At 46.2% G+C, this 22,948-nt stretch overlaps 1 protein-coding gene across 1 annotated transcript in view; it reads left to right on the forward strand.

The window, feature by feature from the left end:
- The window catches only part of SFRP4 (secreted frizzled related protein 4), a 39,955-nt gene extending 18,771 nt beyond the window's left edge, over positions 1-21,184 (forward strand). The window contains exons 5-6 of the mRNA XM_030190009.1: positions 10,253-10,316; positions 20,586-21,184. Coding sequence (XP_030045869.1) covers positions 10,253-10,316; positions 20,586-20,777 — 256 coding nt within the window. The 3' untranslated portion in view covers positions 20,778-21,184. The remainder of the gene's footprint in view (positions 1-10,252; positions 10,317-20,585) is intronic.
- The last annotated feature ends 1,764 nt before the right edge of the window (positions 21,185-22,948 follow it).

Here is a 22,948-nt window from a genome sequence, read left to right on the forward strand (position 1 = left end):
TATCGGATGTGTGTAAAAAATGGAATTACTACCTGGGGCATGCGGTAGTTCCAAACTGACACACGTTGGACATGCGTACGCGTCTGCGCGCCTTAGTAAAAGGGCTCCACAGTCTTCTTTATAAAGTCTCTCTTTTCATTATCATCACTTTGCATTTGACTTGTGTTCTTTATGCTGTTTTCTGTTATCTTCAGTTGGATTCTTGTTCCATTTTCTGAAGGATGTTCTTTTATTGTAATAGCTTCCTTCACCCCACTTTTTGACTATGCTGGCTGTTTGGCCTTCCTTCCACTTTTTTTTTAATACATGGAATATATCTGGTCTGGGTTTCCAGGATGGTATTTTTGAATTACATCCTCATCTAATGTAAATGTTTGATATTTGCTGCTGCTTCTCTAATTTTTCTTTTTTTGACCATTCTTCTCTTTTTATCATAGTCTCCTTTTTGACATTTCCTGTGTGTATTTACTCCAGATATTATATCAAATCTGATCATATTATGATCACTGTTATCACCAGCAACATTACTTCCTGCACCAGATCATGTGCTCCACTAAGGACTAGTTGTAGAATTTTTCCTCCTTTTGTTGGCTCCTGGACCAGCTGCTCCATAAAGCAGTCGATTTCATCAAGAAAGTTTACCTCCCTAACATGCCCTGATGTTACATTTACCCAGTCAGTAGTGGGGTAATTAAAGTTGCACATTGTTATTGTGTTGCCCAGTTTGTAAGCCTACCTAATTTCTGATAACGTTTCTACATTTGTCTCTTCATCCTGGCCAGATGGACGGTAATACACTCCTGTAACTATCCTTTTCCCATTTATATGTGGAATTTCAATCCATAGGGATTCCAAGATGCGTTTTGTGTCCTGCAGAATTTTAAGTCTGTTTGATTCCAGGCCCTCTTTAACGTATAATGCTACCCCTCCACCAATTCGATCCACCCTATCACTGTGATAAAATTTGTATCCTGGTATGTCTGTGTCTCATTGGTTATCCTCCTTCCACCAGGTCTCAGAGATGCCTATTCTATCTATCTTTTCATTTAGTGCAATATATTCTAACTCTCCCATCTTATTTCTTAGGCTTTTGGCATTTGCATACAGACATTTCAAACAATATTTGTTATTTCTATTTACAACTTGCTCAGCACTTCACAGTCATAATTTGCAACCGTTAAGATCAGTCTGCTCTTTATTTAAAAACATCTGATCTACTGTGGTCTTTACTGCAACCTCGCTATCAGGATGCCCTATCTTTCCTGTTTTGGTGATATCATTTAAAGACACCCTGTTCCAAACCATGTGTTTTTGAACAACTGTCATCCTTCCCCCAGTTTCTAGTTTAAAAGATGCTCTATCTCCTTTTTAAATGTTGATATCAGCAGCCTAAAACCACCCTGGTTAAGGTGGAGCCCATCTTTCCAGAATAGGCTCCTCCTTCCCCAGAATGTTGCCCAGTTCCTAACAAATCTAAAACCCCCTCCCTTCACCATGGTCTCGTCTACACATAGAGACTCCGTAACTCTGCCAGTCTCATGGGTCCTGCGCGTGGATGGAAACACTTCTGTAAATTCTACCATGAAGGTTCTAGATTTCAGCTAAGAGCTATCTAAATTTGGCTTCCAGAACCTCCTTCCCACATTTTCCTACGCCATACCAAGATGGCAGGTTCCTCCTAGCACTGACTAAAATCTTATCTAGGTGATGTGTGAGGTCTGCCACCTTTGCACCAGGTCTGCGACCAAGCAATCCTCATGTCCACCAGCCACCCAGCTATCTACATGCCTAATGATTGAATTACCAGCTAAAATGGCCGTCTTAATCTTTTCCTCATGGGCAGAAGCCTCTGGAAACATATCCTCAGTGTGAGAGGATATTGTATCCTCTGGAGGGCAGGTCCTGGCTACAGGATCACTTCCTGCCTCGCCACAGTGCTCTCCCTTTAAGAGACCTTTCTCCTCCATGACAGCACAGAGGTTGCCAGACTGGAGGTGCAATTTCTCTGCTATATCCCTGTAGGCCTACTCTATAAATCTCTATAATATATGTCTGCCTCAGCTCTTCCAAGTCTGCCACTCCAGCCTCCAGAGATCGGATCCGTTCCCTCAGTGCTAGGAGTTCTTTGCATCGAGTACACACATGCCTTCTCACCAAATGGGAGATCTCTGCATGACTTTCATTATGTTGATTAAAAGAGAAAAGCAAATCTTGTGTAAAGCAGCCATAAACTGAAAGATTTTACAACATTTTAATCCAGGGCTGGCCTAGTGGCCAGAGCAGAATTAACTCTTTGGTGGGCCCTTGGCAAACAAGTGCATTGGGCTTCCTTTTCAAATATATTTTGAAACTCCTACAAATGGGTTTCTATGTGGCTTTGATTGCAGAGGAAAGCCATCAGATGCAAGAATCAGGTAAGAAATATTGCTCACTAACTCCACCTGCTGACTGGAGGAAAATGCACAGAGAGTGAGAACAGCAGCCAGTGGTGGCTCTGTCTTCCCTCCCCCATCCCTGCCAACAGCTGACTTAACAGGGAAAATATATGGCTTTTGGCAGTCATTGAATTGGCACATCTGGGAGGGCCCTTCCTAAACACTGGAGCCCTTTGCCTTTTTTTACGTTCAAATACTTTTGATTGAATTTTCCATCAAAAAGAAACATCAACACAAAATTAAACAACTTTGAATAACATATATGTGTATTCATACATTAGTAATTGAGCCCTTTGCCTTAATACTGCCCTGCTGGTGGCTCAGTAAATTGCTATATGGAACGTTGAGTTCACTTTTCAAGCAAGACAGGGTTGAGCATGCTGCTGCAGTACTGTTCACAGCCTCTGGAATGTTGGGTTCTCAGTCATTGTTCAATAGTAACACCTTTTGGCCAGATTTAGGGCCCCTTTTACTAAGCCACATAGGCACCTGTGTGCGCCAAATTGGAGTCACCCCCTGGTTACCGCGTGGCCTTTGCAGTAATTTCAATTTTGGCACGCATCTGCTATGCACGTCTGAAAAATATTTTTTATTTTCTGGTGTGCATAGCGGACACATGCCAAGTGGCATCTTACACACATAGGTCATTACCGCCCAAATTCTTTACCGCTAGGTCTATGGCTTGGCGGTAAGGTCTGAGACGCAAAATGGACGCACGGTAATTTTGATTTTGCCGCACATTCATTTTTTGGGGAAAAAAGAGGCTTTTTTTACAGGTGCGCTGAAAAATGATACATGCATATAGCGAATGCTACATACCTGTAGAAGGTATTCTCCGAGGACAGCAGGCTGATTGTTCTCACTGATGGGTGACGTCCACGGCAGCCCCTCCAATCGGAAACTTCACTAGCAAAGGCCTTTGCTAGCTCTCGCGCGCCCATGCGCACCGCGCATGCGCAGCCGTCTTCCCGCCCGAACCGGCTCGTGTTCGTCAGTCCCATATGTAGCAAGACAAAGACAAGGGAAGACACAACTCCAAAGGGGAGGCGGGCGGGTTTGTGAGAACAATCAGCCTGCTGTCCTCGGAGAATACCTTCTACAGGTATGTAGCATTCGCTTTCTCCGAGGACAAGCAGGCTGCTTGTTCTCACTGATGGGGTATCCCTAGCCCCCAGGCTCACTCAAAACAACAAACATGGTCAATTGGGCCTCGCAACGGCGAGGACTTAACTGAGATTGACCTAACAATTTATCCAACTAACTGAGAGTGTAGCCTGGAACAGAATAAACATGGGCCTAGGGGGGTGGAGTTGGATTCTAAACCCCGAACAGATTCTGAAGCACTGACTGCCCGAACCGACTGTCGCGTCGGGTATCCTGCTGCAGGCAGGAATGAGATGTGAATGTGTGGACAGATGACCACGTCGCAGCTTTGCAGATCTCTTCAATAGTGGCTGACTTCATTCAAGTGGGCCACTGACGCAGCCATGGCTTTGACATTGTGAGCCGTGACATGACCCTCAAGAGCCAGCCCAGCCTGGGCGTAAGTGAAGGAAATGCAATCTGCTAGCCAATTGGAAATGGTGCGTTTCCCCACAGCCACTCCCCTCCTGTTGGGATCAAAAGAAACAAACAATTGGGCGGACTGTCTGTTGGGCTGTGTCCGCTCCAGATAGAAGGCCAATGCTCTTTTGCAGTCCAATGTGTGCAGCTGACGTTCAGCAGGGCAGGAATGAGGACGGGGAAAGAATGTTGGCAAGACAATTGACTGGTTCAGATGGAACTCCGACACTACCTTCGGCAAGAACTTAGGGTGAGTGCGGAGGACTACTCTGTTATGATGAAATTTGGTGTAAGGGGCCTCGGCTACCAGGGCCTGAAGCTCACTGACTCTACGAGCTGAAGTAACTGCCACCAAGAAAATGACCTTCCAGGTCAAGTACTTCAGATGGCAGGAGTTCAGTGGCTCAAAAGGAGGTTTCATCAGCTGGGTGAGAACGACATTGAGATCCCATGACACTGTAGGAGGTTTGACGGGGGGCTTTGACAAAAGCAAACCTCTCATGAAGCGAACAACTAAAGGCTGTCCTGAGATCGGCTTACCTTCCACACGGTAATGGTATGCACTGATTGCACTAAGGTGAACCCTTACAGAGTTGGTCTTGAGACCAGACTCAGACAAGTGCAGAAGGTAGTCAAGCAGGGTCTGTGTAGGACAAGAGCGAGGATCTAGGGCTTTGCTGTCACACCAGATGGCAAACCTCCTCCATAGAAAGAAGTAACTCCTCTTAGTGGAATCTTTCCTGGAAGCAAGCAAGATGCGGGAGACACCCTCTGAGAGACCCAAAGAGGCAAAGTCTATGCTCTCAACATCCAGGCCGTGAGAGCCAGAGACCGGAGGTTGGGATGCAGAAGCGCCCCTTTATCCTGTGTGATGAGGGTCGGAAAACACTCCAATCTCCACGGTTCTTCGGAGGACAACTCCAGAAGAAGAGGGAACCAGATCTGACGCGGCCAAAACGGAGCAATCAGAATCATGGTTCCTCGGTCTTGCTTGAGTTTCAACAAAGTCTTCCCCACCAGAGGTATGGGAGGATAAGCATACAGCAGACCTTCCCCCCAGTCCAGGAGGAAGGCATCCGATGCCAGTCTGCCGGGGGCCTGAAGTCTGGAACAGAACTGAGGGACTTTGTGGTTGGCTCGAGATGCAAAGAGATCTACCAAGGGGGTGCCCCACACCTGGAAGATCTGGCGCACTACTCGGGAGTTGAGCGACCACTCGTGAGGTTGCATAATCCTGCTCAACCTGTCGGCCAGACTGTTGTTTACGCCTGCCAGATATGTGGCTTGGAGCAATATGCCGTGACGGCGAGCCCAGAGCCACATGCTGATGGCTTCCTGACACAGGGGGCGAGATCCGGTGCCCCCCTGCTTGTTGATGTAATACATGGCAACCTGGTTATCTGTCTGAATTTGGATAATTTGGTGGGACAGCCGATCTCTGAAAGCCTTCAAAGCGTTCCAGACCGCTCGTAACTCCAGAAGATTGATCTGCAGATCGCGTTCCTGGAGGGACCAGCTTCCCTGGGTGTGAAGCCCATCGACATGGGTGTGAAGCCCAGGAGAGACGCATCCGTAGTCAGCACTTTTTGTGGCTGAGGAATTTGGAAAGGACGTCCCAGAGTCAAATTGGACCAAATCGTCCACTAATACAGGGATTTGAGAAAACTTGTGGACAGGTGGATCACGTCTTCGAGATCCCCAGCAGCCTGAAACCACTGGGAAGCTAGGGTCCATTGACCAGACAGCATGTGAAGGCGAGCCATGGGAGTCACATGAACTGTGGAGGCCATGTGGCCCAACAATCTCAACATCTGCTGAGCTGTGATCTGCTAGGACGCTCGCACCCGAGAGACGAGGGACAACAAGTTGTTGGCTCTCGTCTCTGGGAGATAGACACGAGCCGTCCGAGAATCCAGCAGAGCTCCTATAAATTCGAGTCTCTGTACTGGGAGAAGATGGGACTTTGGATAATTTATCACAAACCCCAGTAGCTCCAGGAGGCGAATAGTCATCTGCATGGACTGTAAAGCTCCTGCCTCGGATGTGTTCTTCACCAGCCAATCGTCGAGATAGGGGAACACGTGTACTCCCAGCCTGCGAAGCGCCGCTGCTACTACAGCCAGGCACTTTGTGAACACTCTGGGCGCAGAGGCGAGCCCAAAGGGTAGCACACAGTACTGGAAGTGACGTGTGCCCAGCTGAAATCGCAGATACTGCCTGTGAGCTGGCAGTATCGGGATGTGCGTGTAGGCGTCCTTCAAGTCCAGAGAGCATAGCCAGTCGTTTTCCTGAATCATGGGAAGAAGGGTGCCCAGGGAAAGCATCCTGAACTTTTCCTTGACTAGATATTTGTTCAGGGCCCTTAGGTCTAGGATGGGATGCATCCCCCCTGTTTTCTTTTCTACAAGGAAGTACCTGGAATAGAATCCCAGCCCTTCTTGCCCGGATGGCACGGGCTCGACCGCATTGGCGCTGAGAAGGGCGGAGAGTTCCTCTGCAAGTACCTGCTTGTGCTGGAAGCTGTAGGATTGAGCTCCCGGTGGGCAATTTGGAGGTTTCGAGGCCAAATTTAGGGTGTATCCTTGCCGGACTATTTGAAGAACCCAACGGTCGGAGGTTATGAGAGGCTACCTTTGGTGAAAAACTTTCAACCTCCCCCCGACCGGCAGATCGCCCGGCACTGATATGTTGATGTTGGTTATGCTCTGCCGGAGCCAGTCAAATGCTCGCCCCCTGCTTTTGCTGGGGAGCCGTGGGGCCTTGCTGAGGCGCATGCTGCTGACGAGAGCGAGCGCGCTGGGGCTTAGCCTGGGTCACAGGCTGTCGAGAAGGAGGATTGTACCTACGCTTACCAGAAGAGTAGGGAACAGTCTTCCTTCCCCCATAAAAACGTCTACCTGAGGAGGTAAATGCTGAAGGCTGCCGGCGATAGAACTTGTCGAAAGCGGTATCCCGCTGGTGGAGCTGCTCTACCACCTGTTCGACTTTCTCTCCAAAAATGTTGTCCGCTCGGCAAGGGGAGTCCGCAATCCACTGCTGGATTCTATTCTCCAGGTCGGAGGCACGCAGCCATGAGAGTCTGCGCATCACCACACCTTGAGCAGCGGCCCTGGACGCAACATCAAAGGTATCATATACCCCTCTGGCCAGGAATTTTCTACACGCCTTCAGCTGCCTGACCACCTCCTGAAATGGCTTGGCTTGCTCAGGAGGGAGCTTGTCCACCAAGCCCGTCAACTGCCGTACATTGTTCCGCATATGGATGCTCGTGTAGAGCTGGTAGGACTGAATCTTGGCCACGAGCATAGAAGAATGGTAGGCCTTCCTCCCAAAGGAGTCTAAGGTTCTAGAGTCTTTGCCCGGGGGCGCCGAAGCATACTCCCTAGAACTCTTAGCCTTCTTTAGGGCCAGATCCACCACACCAGAGTCGTGAGACAACTGAGTGCGCATCAGCTCTGGGTCCCCATGGATCCGGTACTGGGACTCGATCTTCTTGGGAATGCGGGGATTAGTTAAAGGCTTGGTCCAGTTCGCCAGCAATGTCTTTTTTAGGACATGATGCATGGGTACTGTGGACGCTTCCTTAGGTGGAGAAGGATAGTCCAGGAGCTCAAACATTTCAGCCCTGGGCTCGTCCTCCACAACCACCGGGAAGGGGATGGCCGTAGACATCTCCCGGACAAAGGCCGCAAAAGACAGACTCTCGGGAGGAGAAAGCTGCCTTTCAGGGGAGGGATTGGGATCAGAAGAAAGGCCATCAGACTCCTCGTCAGAGAAATATCTGCTGTCCTCCTCCTCCTCCCACGAGGCCTCACCATCGGTATCAGACACAAGTTCATGAACCTGTGTCTGAAGCCGTGCCCGACTCGACTCCGTGGAAACACGGCCACGGTGGGTGCGTCGAGAAGTAGACTCCCTTGCCAGCACCAGCGAAGCTCCCTCCGCCAACGTCGTCGGGGAGCCTTCCTGGGAGGCGACCGCAGTCGGTACATGTTGGAGACCTCACCCCGGGCAAGGGGCCAGCCGGCGCCTCACTCGACGGTACCGGTGACGCAAGCACCCCCGGTACCGGAGGGGAAGGGCGCAACAGCTCTCCCAGGATCTCCGGGAGAACGGCCCGGAGACTCTCATGCAGAGCGGCTGTGGAGAAAGACATGGAAGCCGATGCAGGCGTCGAGGTCAGAGTCTGTTCCGGGCGTGGAGGCTGTTCCGGGCTTTCCAAGGTGGAGCGCATCGACACCTCCTGAACAGAGGGTGAGCGGTCCTCCCAGTGCCGATGCCTACTGGGTGCCGACTCCCTCGGCGACCCAGAGCTCTCGGTACCGACGCGGGAAGGAGACCAGTGTCGATGCTTCTTTGATATTTTCAAACGAAGCATGTCACCGGAGCTTCCCGGTACCAACGAGGAGGACGTAGAATCCAACCGTCTCTTCCTCGGGACCGAGGCCGAAGAAGGTCGGCCTCGGGGGGGCTGTACCGCAGGAGCCCTCAGGGCAGAAGGAGACCCACCCGAAGGCTCACCGCCACCAGCAGGGGAATGGACAGCCCTCACCTGCACTCCAGTCGAAGCACCACCGTCCGACGACATCAGCAACAGCAGAGGTCCCGATACCACCGACGCCGACGCAGCCTTCCGATGTCTCGGTACCGACGATGCAGAGGGTCGATACCTCGATGCCGTCGATGCCGAGGTCGAAGGTCTTGATGCTGTCGACGTCGATGCACTCGATGCCTCCGGTTCTGTTGTCGACGAAGAGCCCGAGAACAACACGTTCCACTGGGCCAATCTTGCTACCTGAGTCCTCTTCTGTAAAAGAGCACAAAGACTGCAGGCCTGCGGGCGATGCCCAGCCCCCAGACACTGAAGACACATCGCGTGCCTATCAGTGAGCGAGATTACCCGGGCGCACTGGGTGCACTTCTTGAAGCCGCTGGAAGACTTTGATGACATGGGCGGAAAAATCACGCCAGCGAAATCAAAATTCGCGATGGTGCCAAAGGGCACCAAAAATAAGGGAGAGAGAAAAACCCGTACTGAGGCCACAAAAAAGGCCTACCCCGAAAGCGAAAGGAAACTTACATCGGGGAAACAAACTGGACACACGGGAAGGGACAAAGACCGAGGTCTTTCTTTTTTTTTTTTTTTGCAAAATCACGAAGACGCGCGAGGGTCAACTTGAGGGGCGCGAAACGGCGGTAAAACACGACCGTCCCAAGCGCGGACAAAAGAAGACTGACGAACACGAGCCGGTTCGGGCGGGAAGACGGCCGCGCATGGGCGTGCGAGAGCTAGCAAAGGTCTTTGCTAGTGAAGTTTCCGATTGGAGGGGCTGCCGTGGACGTCACCCATCAGTGAGAACAAGCAGCCTGCTTGTCCTCGGAGAATGATAGTATTATAATCCAGGGTTAGAACAATGTTATTCACTTCCTGTCCTTGACTACATACTTAGCTTTCTTGGTCAATATCTTGGCAAGACGTTCTGTGCCACTATTTGGGGGAGGGGAGGGGACAGAGCTCTATAGCTAATACAACTGTCAGTGGGCTTTCCCTTTTTCAAAAGTAAGGTAATATTCATCCTATCCAGAAATGTTGGTAACACCTTCAATTTTAATGTTTTGTTAAACACAGCCACCAACACAGGTGAGATCTCATCCTTCAGGGACTTAGAAAACTCAATGGGATGTCCATCTTTACTTAAAGAAATATCCTTGAAAACACTTCATAAATTCTTGAAATTGCAAGATATATGTACTTATCTTAATCTTATAAGATAGTGTTCTCTTCTGATCATTGCCACAATAAATTTTATGGTGAGGCAGCAAATACATAGATATCAGTAAAAGTAGAGATGGCAACACAAGTAGCAGTTCCAGGGGCATTTCACAAGGAGATCCCACACAGGTAAAAATCCAGGATAAACACCTTTATTGACACCAGTATAGGCCCGACGCGGGGCCATGTTTCTGTGGGATGTACCCGCCTGCCTCAGGGGTTGAAGGAACACTGGTCAATGATAAATAGTGTTGTGAACATGCAGTCCTGGAGCAATAGCATGAATAGAAAATAACAAACGCAGTTAGAATAATAAGGGCATCCAAAGCAGCAAAAAACAACAGTGAACTTTAACTAGCAAAATACAACTAGGCCTCAAAAAGCTGGACTTTTGAAACAGGATTTTACATGATGCATTTATTGTATTTCATATATTTTTAGTAATAGTTTGGTCAATATCAGTATGTTATTTTATTTTCAGGTTAATGCTTCTTGATGGCTGTTTGGTAGAAAAATGGAAAGACCAGCTAAACAAAAGATTTAAGGTGAGTTTGATGAATAACAGTAACACTTTACATGTTCGAGGAGAAAAAAGGTGATTTATAAAATTCTTGGCAGTGTGATGCTATGTCCTGTCCAGTGACATACTTTTATAGTCTCTTTGGGCAATTCTTCTGGCTGGTCCCACATGAGGAATCCTACACGTTTAAACACCCGTATACATTTTAAAATGCAATCACTTACCTGAAAACACAAGTGACTGCTCCTGGCCACTGAACTGTGGTTACTCCTGGCCATGGTTTGACAAGGTTCCGCATTTCGAAATCTGCTTCAGGGACCTTCTGCTAGCTCCTGGGCACCACTTATAAAGCTGCTTGATATCTAGAAATAAGCATCTTCATAAGTGATGTCCAGTAGCTAACTGACGATCCCTGAGGCAGATTTTGAAATGCGGAACCTCGTCAAACCATGACCAGGAGTAACCACAGTTCAGTGGCCAGGCGCAGTCACTTGTGTTTTCAGGTAAGTGATTGCATTTTAAAATGTATACGGTTGTTTAAACATGTGTAGGATTCCTCATGTGGGACCAGCCAGATGAGTGACTGCAATTTAACATGTTTAAGGTTACACAGACACTGATTTAATTGACAATTTTGGGCATTTTTAGAACATTTTCAGTTGGCTATTAGACACAGGACATTATTTCTATATTTTAAAAGAGAAAGACTGAGGAAGTGAGCATGCTAAAATAAACACCACACTGTGTTGTTTAAAGCTCATATATATGGCATAACAGTGGATTAGTAAATAGCCTTCTTGGTATGTTGCTGCTGATGTATTCTTGCCACTGATAAGTCTCTCAATCTTAAGAAATTACGAAGCTATCGTACATATATTTATATTATGTTCTACTGAGTCCTTATTTTGGAGGGGAGTTTGTGTTGTTGTGTTAAGTGTTTAAGATTTCTCCTCTCAGAAATTTTTTCTACTTTATTTTTATTGAAAGATTCAAGATTACATTCAAGGAAAATACACTTGAATATAGGAAACAAAAAAAAAGTATAGCTAAAGAAAAAACAAACCACATTAATTAATCTGTTAGTCCACAATATTGGGAAATTCAAAGAAACAATAACAGATAGGAATTATTTCAATCTGAACAGAATAAAACAAGCTAACTAGACAGACAAGCTTATTTTCGAAAGTGATCGCCGGCCATTTCCCGACATAAATCGGGAGATGGCCGGCGATTTCTTAAAAGCGGCGAAATCGGTATAATTGAAAGCAGCATTTTTGACAGCATCGCCGCTTTCCCGTTGCTTCACCGGCGAAAATTCAAGGGGCCGTGTCGGTAGCTTAGCGAAGGCGAGACATGGGCGTGGCTACCAGATGGCTGGCTTTCGCCAATAATGGAACAAAAAAAAGCGGCGTTAAGCAGTATTTTGCCGGGTTTACTTGGTCCTTTTATTTTCACGACCAAGCCTCAAAAAGGTGCCCCAACTCACCAGATGACCACCGGAAGGAATTGGGGATGACCTCCCCGTACTCCCCCAGTGGTCACCAACCCCCTCCCACACAAAAAAGCACAATTATAAACATATTATGCCAGCCTCTATGCCAGCCTCAAATGCCATACCCACCTCCATGACAGCAGAATGTGTTCTATCCTCTGACAGCCTTTCCCTGGTTGTGATGTGGCTCTCGGGTGAGTGTGACACCTTTTCTGTTAGGTGCACTGCAGAATCACATCAGCAATGCATTGTGGTGGGTGTAGGGTAGTGGGCTCTACTCCCATGGTGCTTTTCCCCCTGCTAACTGGGTCAGAGTGTGCCCTGTTTTGTTTTTGGTAGTCCATGAGGTAGTGGCCATTTTTGTAAGCCAGTTTTAGATCCCTCTCATGTGTTACCCACGTTAGAGAACTTCGTTATTAACTTGAATGTTGCTGAAAGAGGGCATTGTACACCATTCTGCCAGCTCTGACCTACTGCTAATCTCAGTACCAGGGAGACTCTTTGCCAGTGGGGCACAACCTCTGATCTGCAGTTAATTTTTAGTAAACGTGCTTAATCAAATAAAGGACTTTTTCAAAGAGATTAGTCTTCAGGTGTCAACTGGTGTGCCAAGGTTATACAGCAGCAACAAGTCCTAGAGGCCTGCGTGTTTGAAGGCCCCTGGAGCACTGTTAGTGGGTACCGCAGTGCACTTAAGGCAGGCGCACCCATGCCCATCCCCCCCTACCTGTAACACTTGTGCTGGTAATGGGAGCCCTCCAAAACCCACTGTACCCACATGTAGTTGCCCCTTTCACCCCTAAGAGCTACGGTAGTGTTGTGCATTTGTGGGTAGTGGGTTTGGCGGGGGGGGGGGGGGGGGCTCAGCACCCAAAGTAAGGGAGCTATGCATGTGGGAGCGTTTTATGAAGTCCACCGCACTGACCCCTAGGGTGCCCAGTTGGTGTCCTGGCATGTGAGGGGGACCAGTGCACTACAAATGCTGGCTCCTCCTATGACCAAATGCCTTGGATGTCGCCGGGTTGCAGTGCGCCGGCATTTTTTTCCATTATCGCTGAAAAACAAAACCGGCCATCTCAACCCCGGCGAACTCTGGCATTTGGCCGGGCTAAACCGCATTATCGAAAAAAAAAGATGGCCGACCATCTTTTTCAATAATACGGTTCAGGCCAGCTGTAGCGCCGCCGCCAAAACAGATCGCCGGCGACGTTCGATTATGCCCCTCAGAGTGAACTTTCTGCTAACCCAAGGGGACTACACATGGGGTGGAAATACCCTCACAATCGATCAGAAACACTAGCATTTGCTTAGGTTCGAAAAACCATATAGGGGCCCTTTTACTAAGTAGTAGTAAATCTCACTACCCAAGCTGCAAAGGACTTAATATAAATCAACCAGTTTTTCCTACATTAGCACACAACTGTGGAACGCACTACCAAAAGCCTTGAAAACAACGCACGACCACCTAAACTTCCGTAAATCACTGAAAACCAACCTGTTTAAAAAGGCATACCCTACCGACCCAACTTAAATGCCTGATTTCTGCAACACAATAAAACTAAAGTACGTAATGGACATAACACAAGTCTACCGCTTTATGATTCCCTAATGTGACTGTTCCACATGAACTTTATCTTACCACAAAATCACTTTGTATTTGTTCACACCGGAGTCTGCGAACGCCTCTCCGGTACTATGTAAGCCACACTGAGCCTGCAAATAGGTGGGAAAATATGGGATACAAATGTAATAAATAAATAAGCACTAACGCATGCTTACCACTGGGTAAAAAGCACTACTGCGGTGCACGCTTAGGCGTCTCATAGTGGTTTCGGGATCGGCAAACGCTTCCCATATGCTAAAAATATAGAATTTATTTTTTAGCGCTGGAGGCAGTGAGTAGGCATGTTCTGCGTTAATGGGTTAGCGCATCTACATTGCCGTGTGCTAACTGATTAGCACGTGGTTAGCGTGTGGTTAGTTCATATCCCTTATCGCCTAGAAAACAGGTGTCAGTAAGTGCTCACATGCTAATGGCCACGTGCTAATGGGGAAATTAGCATATGACCATTATTGGGAATAATGGAAAATGTGGCCATTTTACTGCCATGCTAAAAGTGGCCTCAGTGTGTGGAGAAGACCTGCACTGGGATAGAACTGGCCACTTTTTAGCATAGCTTAGTAAAAGGGTCCTATAATTACCATGATAACCAAAGCATCAAATCACAGGAAATTTCAAAATATATGATGCTCCAAGTGCCAAGGCCCTCTGGCGCAATCCCAGAAAGTCTTTTCAGCATGTTTGTGTCATTTGAGATAAGTCAGAAAATATTCATATAGATTAGCCTAAAAATTGCTCCTGAAAATGCCTAAAGAACAATTTCAAAACTATAATCCTCTCCGGCTCGACAGCAAAGGTTACTATGTTTTACAGTGATTATTTCCAAGGAATTTTCCAAGAATGCAGTTACATCCAGTTCTTCCATACCTTGCCCTGGATACACTGGGGTTGAACTTCCAGCTTTATTTCCAATGGACAAATATTTTGACTTCACTAGCCTTATTGGAAAACTTCAAAACATCTCACAAATATTTTCTAACCATTTCCAAGGGAGATATCAATAGTAATCTAGAACATAACATAAGAATATAGGTATTGCCATACTGGGACAGACCTAAGGTCCATCAAGCCCAGTATCCTGTTTCCAACAGTGGCCAGTCCAGGTCACAAGTACCTGGCAAGATCCCAGAACAGTAAAACAGATTTTAAGCTGCTTATTATAGGAATAAGCAATGGATTTTCCCAAGTCCATCCTAACAATGGCCTATGGACTTGTCTTTTAGGAAATTAAACCTTTTTTAAACCCTGCTAAGCTAACTGCTTTTACCACATTCTCTGGAAATGAATTCCAGAGCTTATACATTGAGTGAAGAAATATTTTCTTCAGTTTGTTTTAAGTTTACTACTTAGTAGTTTCATTGTGTGCCCCCTAGTCCTAGTATTCTTGGAAAGAGTAAACAAGTGATTCACGTCTACCCATTCCATTCCCCTCAGTATTTTATAGACCTCTATCATATCTCCCCTCAGTTGTCTCTTTTCCAAGCTGAAGAGCCCTAGCCACTTTAACCTTTCCTCATAGAGAAGTTACTCTATCCACTTCATAATATTCGCCACCCTTCTCTGTACCTTTTCTAATTCCGCTATATCTTTCTTGAGATGCAGTGACCAGAACTGCACATAGTATTTGAGGTGTGGGCAAACACCATAGAGTGCTACAAGGGCATTATAACATTCTCATTTTTGTTTTCCATTCCTTTGCTAATAATTCCTAACATTCTATTTGCTTTCTTAGATGCCACTAAACACTGAGCAGAGGGTTTCAAGATATCATCAACGATGACACCTAGATCTTTTTTCCTGGGTGGTGACTCCTAATGTGGAATCTTGCATCTGATAGCTATAGTTTGGGTTCCTCTTTCCCACATGCATCCCTTTGCACTTGCTCATGTTAAACTTCATCTGTCATTTGGATGCACTGTAGGGAACAGGAAAACACCAGCTGAACTTTGAGTCAGAATTACCAACCTGTGCTTAACACTAACAGCATGAATGTTCCTGGCACAGCTCTTGTGCATATGTCAGTGACTGGAACTATTCCCAACCCCCGTAGCCAAAAATAATTTTGGGGGGGTCCAATGGACCTCTTCCTGACACCCCCCCACACCTTACCCTGTGGGCCATAAGCTGCACTGGGCCAGACTGAGCCCAATCCCCTAAATAGCATTGGCCCTGGTGACCCCTTACGATAGCCTCATGGTACTACCACTAGGGCTCAAGCTGCTGAATAAGGGAAAAAAGCCCTTATATGGTAACTTGATCCCTAGTGGTAGTACCATGAGATTTCTACAGTCACCAGTGCCGTTTTGAACCTGGTGCCAACAAGGGCAGGAGCAACTGGGAATCATTCCTGTCCAGACCCCAGCAGACCCAAGGTATTTTCAAGGTAGGTCCAAAAGGGCCTATGGAGAGGGGGGTACTGTCTTATTTTGTGAGGCGGCTTTCAGAGTGATACAGGAGCTTCCAGGTTGGGGGGCCTACCATTACATAAGTACATAAGTAATGCCACACTGGGAAAAGACCTAGGGTCCATCGAGCCTAGCATCCTGTCCGCAACAGCGGCCAATCCAGGCCAAGGGCACCTGGCAAGCTTCCCAAACGTACAAACATTCTATACATGTTATTCCTGGAATTGTGGATTTTTCCCAAGTCCATTTAGTAGTGATTTATGTACTTGTCCTTTAGGAAACCATCTAACCCCTTTTTAAACTCTGCCAAGCTAAGCGCCTTCACCATGTTCTCCGGCAATGAATTCCAGAGTTTAATTATGCGTTGGGTGAAGAAACATTTCCTCCGATTTGTTTTAAATTTACTACACTGTAGTTTCATCGCATGGGGGGCTTCTGGAGGGGGGCCTTGAATTAGTAAGGGGCCTTCCGGGTGGGTGAATCATATTTGGAGGATCTAATTGAAGAGGGTACCAAGGGGAGCGCCTATTTGGCCAAACTCTTTAAGAAGTGCCCTGGAGAATCAGGCTGCGACTTTGCAGTTGGAGAAACTGAATGAAATCTCTATAAATCTGGAGGATGTAATGGGGCAATTTGACAAACTGAAGAGTAGCAAATTTCCTGGACCAGATGGTATTCACCCCAGAGTACTGATAGAATTGAAAAATTAACTTGTGGAACTATTGTTAGTAATATGTAACTTAGACTGAAGGGTGGCCAATATAACACCGATTTTTTAAAAAGGTTCCAGAGGAGATCCGGGAAATTATAGACCAGTGAGCCTGACATCAGTGCCGGGCAAAATTATAGAGACTATTATAAAGAACAAAGTTACAGAGCATATTCAAAAGCATGGATTAATGAGACGTGGAGGGGCATAATCGAACAGGGCGCCCAAGTTTTCATGAGGGCGCCCTCGCAAGACGGCCCCCGCGAAGGGGCGTGGAAACCCATATTATCGAAACAAGATGGGCATCCATCTTTCGTTTCGATAATACGGTCGAGGACGCCCAAATCTCAACATTTAGGTCGGTCTTAGAGATGGTCAACCTTAGAGATGGTTGTCCCTGGTTTTCGGCCATAATGGAAACCGAGAACGTCCATCTCAAAAATGACCAAATCCAAGCCCCTTGGTCATGGGAAGAGCCAGAATTCGTACTGCACGGGTCCCCCTGACATACCAGGACACCAACTGGGCACCCTAGGGGGCACTGCAGTGGACTTCACAAATTGCTCCCAGGTGCATAGCTCCCTTACCTTGGGTGCTGAGACCCCCAACCCCCCCCCCCAAAAAAAAAACCCACTCCCCACAACTGTACACCATTACCATAGCCCTAAGGGGTGAAGGGCGGCACCTAGATGTGGGTACAGTGGGTTTCGGGTGGGTTTTGGAGGGCTCACATTTACCACCACAAGTTTAACAGGTGGGGGGGGGGGGGGGGCCCTGGATCCGCCTGGCTGAAGTGCACTGCACCCACTAAAACTGCTCCAGGGACCTGCACACTGCTGTCATGGAGCTGGATATGACATTTGAGGCTGGCATAGAGGTTGTCAAAAAAAAATTTTTTTGAGGGTGGGAGGGGGTTGGTGACCACTGGGGTAGTAAGGGGAGGTAATCCCTGATTCCCTCCGGTTGTCATCTGGTCAGTTCGGGCACCTTTTCACGGCTTGGTCACAAGAAAAAAGGACCAAGTGATGTTGGCCAACTGCTCGTCAGGGATGCCCTTCTTTTTTCCATTATCGGCCGAGGATGGCCATCTCTTAATCGCGCCCTAGTCCCGCCTTCGCTACGGTGCCGACATGCCCCGTGAATTTTGGACGTCCCCGCGACGGGAATCAATTGAGGATGACCAAAATCGGCTTTCGATTATGCTGATTTGGGTGGCCCTGAGAGAAAGACACCCATCTCCTGATTTGTGTCGGAAGATGGGCGCCCTTCTCTTTCAAAAATAAGCCTGAAAGTCAACATGGATTTTGTGAAGGGAAATCTTGCCTCACCAATTTATTATATTTCTTTGAAGGTGTGAACAAACATGTGGATAAAGGTGAGCCGGTTGATATTGTGTATCTGGAATTTCAAAAGGCATTTGACAAAGACTCCAGAGGAAATTGGAGAGTCATGAGATAGCAGGTAGTGTTCTATTGTGGATTAAAAGATAGAAAACAGAGAGTAGGGTTAAACGGTCAGTATTCTCAATGGAGAAAGGTAGATAGTGGGGTTCCCCAGGGATCGGTGCTGAGACCGCTGCTTTTTAATATATTTATAAATGATCTAGAGATGGGAGTAACTAGTGAGGTAATTAAATCTGCTGATGACACAAAGTTATTCAAAGTTGTTAAATCGCGAGAGGATTGTGAAAAATTACAAGAGGACCTTAGGAGACTGGCAGCCTTATTTTCGAAAGTGATGGGCGCCCATATTTCGATCCAAATAGGGAGATGGGCGCCTATCTCGCAAAGGCGCCCAAATCGGTATAATCAAAAGCCGATTTTGGGCGTCTTCAACTGCACTCCGTAGCGGGAACAAACAAAGTTGACGGGGCATGTCGGAGGCATGGTGAAGGCGGGACTGGGGCGTGTTTACCGGCCGAGAGATGGGCGTCTTCAGTCGATAGTCGAAAAAAAAGGGCGGCAGAAGCGAGAATTTGGGTCGCTTTTGCTGGACCCTTTTTTCATGACCCAAGTCCCAAAAAAGTGCCCCAACTGGCCAGATGACCACCGGAGGGAATCGGGGATGACCTCCCCTGACTCCCCCAGTGGTCACTAACCCCCTCCCACTACAAAAAAAGAACTTTAAAGTTTTTTTTGACAGCCTGTATGTGAGCCTCAAATGTCATACCCAGCTCCCTGACAGCAGTATGCAGGTCCCTTGGAGCAGTTGTTAGTGGGTGCAGTGGACATCAGGCAGGCAGACCCAGACCCATCCCCACCTACCTGTTCCACTTGTGCTGGTTAATGTTGAGCCCTCCAAAACCCACTGTACCCACATGTCGGTGCCCCCCTGCACCCCTTAGGGCTATGGTAATGGTGTAGACTTGTGGGCAGTGGGTTTTGGGGGGATTTGGGGGGCTCAGCACACAAGGGAAGGGTGCTTTGCACCTGGGAGCTATTTAAAAATTTTTTTTAATTTGTAAAGGTGTCCCCTTGGGTGCCCAGTTGGTGTCCTGGCATGTGAGGGGGACCAATGCACTATGAATCCTGGCCCCTCCCACGACCCAATGCCTTGGATTTGTTCGTTTTTAAGCTAGGCGCCTTCGGTTTCCATTATCGCTGAAAACCGATAGCGCCCAACTCAAAAACGCCCAAATCCTAGGCATTTGCCCCGCACAACCCGTATTATCGAAAAAAAGATGGGCGCCCATCTTTTTTCGAAAATACGGTTTGTCCCGCCCCCTCGCATGGCCGCCCACGGAGATGGGCACCCACTTTCGATTATGCCCCTCTGGACCTCTAATGGCAGATAACATTTAATGTGAGCAAGTGCAAAGTGATGCACGTGGGAAAGAGGAACCTGAATTATAGCTATGTAATGCAAGGTTCCATGTTAGATGTCATCGACCAAGAAAGGGATCTAGGCGTCATCGCTGATGATACGTTGAAACCTTCTGCTCAGTGTGCGGTGGTGGCTAAGAAAGCAAATAGAATGTTAGGTATTAATATGAAAGAAATGGAAAACAAAAAAAAGGACGTTATAATGCCTTTGTATTGCTCTATGGTGCGACCGCACCTCAAATATTGTGTTCAATTCTGGTCGCTGCATCTCAAAAAAGATATAGTGGACTTAGAAAAGGTACAGAAAAGGGCGACAAAAATGATAAAGAGGATGGGAAGATTTCCCTATCAGGAAAGGCTGAAGCAGCTAGGGCTCCTCAGCTTGAAGAAAAGATGGCTGAGGGGAGATATGATAGAGGTCTATAAAATAATGAGTGGAGTGGAATGGGTAGACGTGAATCACTTGTTTACTGTTTCCAAAAATACTAGGACTAGGGGGCACGCAATGAAGCTACAAAGTAGTAAATTTAAAATGAATTAGAGAAAATTTTTCTTCACTCAACGTGTAATTAAACTCTGGAATTAGTTGCCAGAAAATGTAGTAAAAGCAATTAGCTTAGCGGGGTTTAAAAAAGGTTTGGATGGCTTCCTAAAGGAAAAGTCCATAGACCATTATTGAAATGGACTTGGGAAAAATCCACTGCTTATTTCTAGGATAAGCAGCATAAAATGTACTGTTTTGGGATCTTGCCAGGTACTTGTAACCTGGATTGGACATTGTTAGAAACAGGATGCTGGGCTTGATGGACCTTCAGTTTGTCCCAGTATGGCAATACTTATGTACTTATGTTTGCAGCTCAATGCTCCTAGGATGGTAAAATGGCACTGTTTATAAGGATGATCGTAAGCAGCATTAATCATATATCACAGGCGTGACTAACCTGTGGTACTGAGCTACCTCAGTTTAGACACTTCTGTGGTAAAGTGCAGTAAAAGTCTGACTTTTACCACAACTTGATAATTATCCTCTTAAATGGTTTATATTATACACCCCTAATTGAGACTGATATGATTTAAGCTATAGAAAAAATGTAACTTTAGTAGATATGAGACACACAGCACAGCATAAATTGCAACTTTTATATGCTACTGTAGCATGACAGTGATGATTTGTAAATTTTTTAATAGTGAGTCTGAATATGGCAACATCTGCATAATCATTCTGTATTATTATTGCTTCTATAGAGGTGGGAGCAGAGACTGCAAGAAAAACAGGTGAAAAAAACAACTCAAGATAAAAATCAAAACATCAGACGCACTAGCCACAGTGGCATGCCGAAACTAAGTGCAAAAACCACCAAAGCTCAGCCTGAAAGCCCCAGAAAGACCAGTACAATCAGAAATGAGCAAAAAGGAAGGAACCCAAAGAGACCTTGAGATGTGGAGACTTTTTTTCTGCAGGAAAAACTCTTTTACATAATGAGGATTACAAGCAGGCTTCAGTAGCACAAATATCCCAGACTCATCACTGCAGTCATCAGCATAGACATATTTGTGGCACTTTATTGTTTTGAAAGGTTTGCTTTCTATTTTACGCCACTGCCAGACATAGATTTAGGTTTGCACTAAAGGGTGCTAGGCAGTGATATGTTCATTGAGTGAGCTTATTCCACCCAAAATGGCCAAATGTGTATTTTGACGAAAAGCATCTGGATATGCCTTATTTGACGTTAGATGTATGTTCCAGCAATATGCTTACATTAGTAGTACTTGATCTGATTATGTTCTTAGTAAATTCTTTAAGGCAAATATTTCTTTTTTTTTTTAATTCTTATTGTACTTCAGGCTGGCTTCTGTTGTTTTTAAGTTTAAATATATTTAGAAATGTAATTAAATCTGTTTCTAGAGGGAAAATATAAATTGGAAAAGAGCTCTGTAACACTGCAAGATTTAGAATAGAAGGTACATTGCTATACTTGCTACATTCTTATGGATTATTCATTATTGTAAAACTATTTATCATTAACATTTTAGACAGATAAAGGAAGTGCCATGTGGTAACTTATAAGGCAAATCAGAGCGAAACAGCAACACATATCAAATGACAGAACACAGTGCAGTGGGCCCAGACAAGATAAAGAAGACAGTGAAGCCTCAAACTGGAAGAAGCAAGATTTATTTGAAGGACACAACATTGCCTGTGTTTCAGCTAAATGCCTGCATCAGGGGTCTATACATACAAAAATTAAAAATAAGTTTTAATGAATGTATAGATGCATATAAAATAAAAATGTAAAATAACATTAAAAAGTTGAACACATACCATAATGTGATGGCTTCCGTAAATGAAATCAATGTACGGATATCCAAAATTAATACTGTGAATAAACAAAACATAAAAAACATTGTTCAAAAGAATATATACAGTCATCACATACAAAATATATACAAAATTATGAGTAATCAACCACCACCAAATAAATTAAGTTACATTTCAATCCTGTGTTTAATATATAACAACTCTCACAAAATGTATAATAAAACTATAAAAAGAACATAACCTACAGGGGTATTAAAAACCTAAGAAATGAATCCAAAACCACATGTGCAAACAATTGTGTCCAAAACCACTGTCAGTGTTCTTAACATATTTGCGTAAAAGCATAACTCACTCATAATGCTATCCTTAAAAAATGAACTCATATAGTAAAAAAAGACCCTAATTTAAGGTTCTCTATGAATTTTGATCATCAATGCATCACTTTTCTCAATGTATGTATTAAGAAAAATGCTTATGGGTTTAGTACAACACTATTGGGCTCATTTTCGAAAGAGAAGGGTTCCCATCTTTCGACACAAATCGGGAGTTGGGCATCCTTCTCCCAGGGTCACTCAAATCGGCATAATCGAAAGCCGATTTTGGGTGCCTTCAACTGCTTTCCATCGCAGGGACGACCAAAGTTCCTGGGGGCGTGTCGGAAGCGTAGCGAAGGCGGGACTGGGGCGTGCTTAACACATGGGCGACCTCGGCCGATAATGGATAAAAGAAGGACGTCCCTGATGAACACTTGCAGCCTTATTTTCGAAAGTGATGGCCGCCCATATTTCGACCCAAATCGGGAGATGGGCGCCTTTCTCCAGTGGGCGCCCAAATCAGTATAATCGAAAGCCGATTTTGGGTGCCTTCAACTGCAATCTGTCATGGGAACGAACAAAGTTGATGGGGCGTGTCAGAGGCCTGGTGAAGGCGGGACTGGGGCGTGTTTATCGGCCGAGCAGAGATGGGTGCCCTCAGCCGATAATGGAAAAAAGAAAAGCGTATTTAGCGAGAAGTTGGGTCACTTTTTCTGGACCCTTTTTTCACACAAACAAGCCCCCCAAAAGTGTCCGAAATGCCCAGATGACCACTGGAGGGAATCGGGGATGACCTCCCCTGACTCCCCCAGTGGTCACTAACCCCCTCCCACCAAAAAAAAAAACAAACTTTAAAAACTTTTTTTGCCAGCCTGTATGCCAGCCTCAAATGTCATACCCAGCTCCATCACAGCAGTATGCAGGTCCCTGGAGCAGTTGTTAGTGGGTGCAGTGGACTTCACCCATGTGCACCC

The sequence above is a fragment of the Microcaecilia unicolor genome, chromosome 1 (assembly GCF_901765095.1).
Source record: "Microcaecilia unicolor chromosome 1, aMicUni1.1, whole genome shotgun sequence".
NCBI lineage: Eukaryota > Metazoa > Chordata > Amphibia > Gymnophiona > Siphonopidae > Microcaecilia > Microcaecilia unicolor.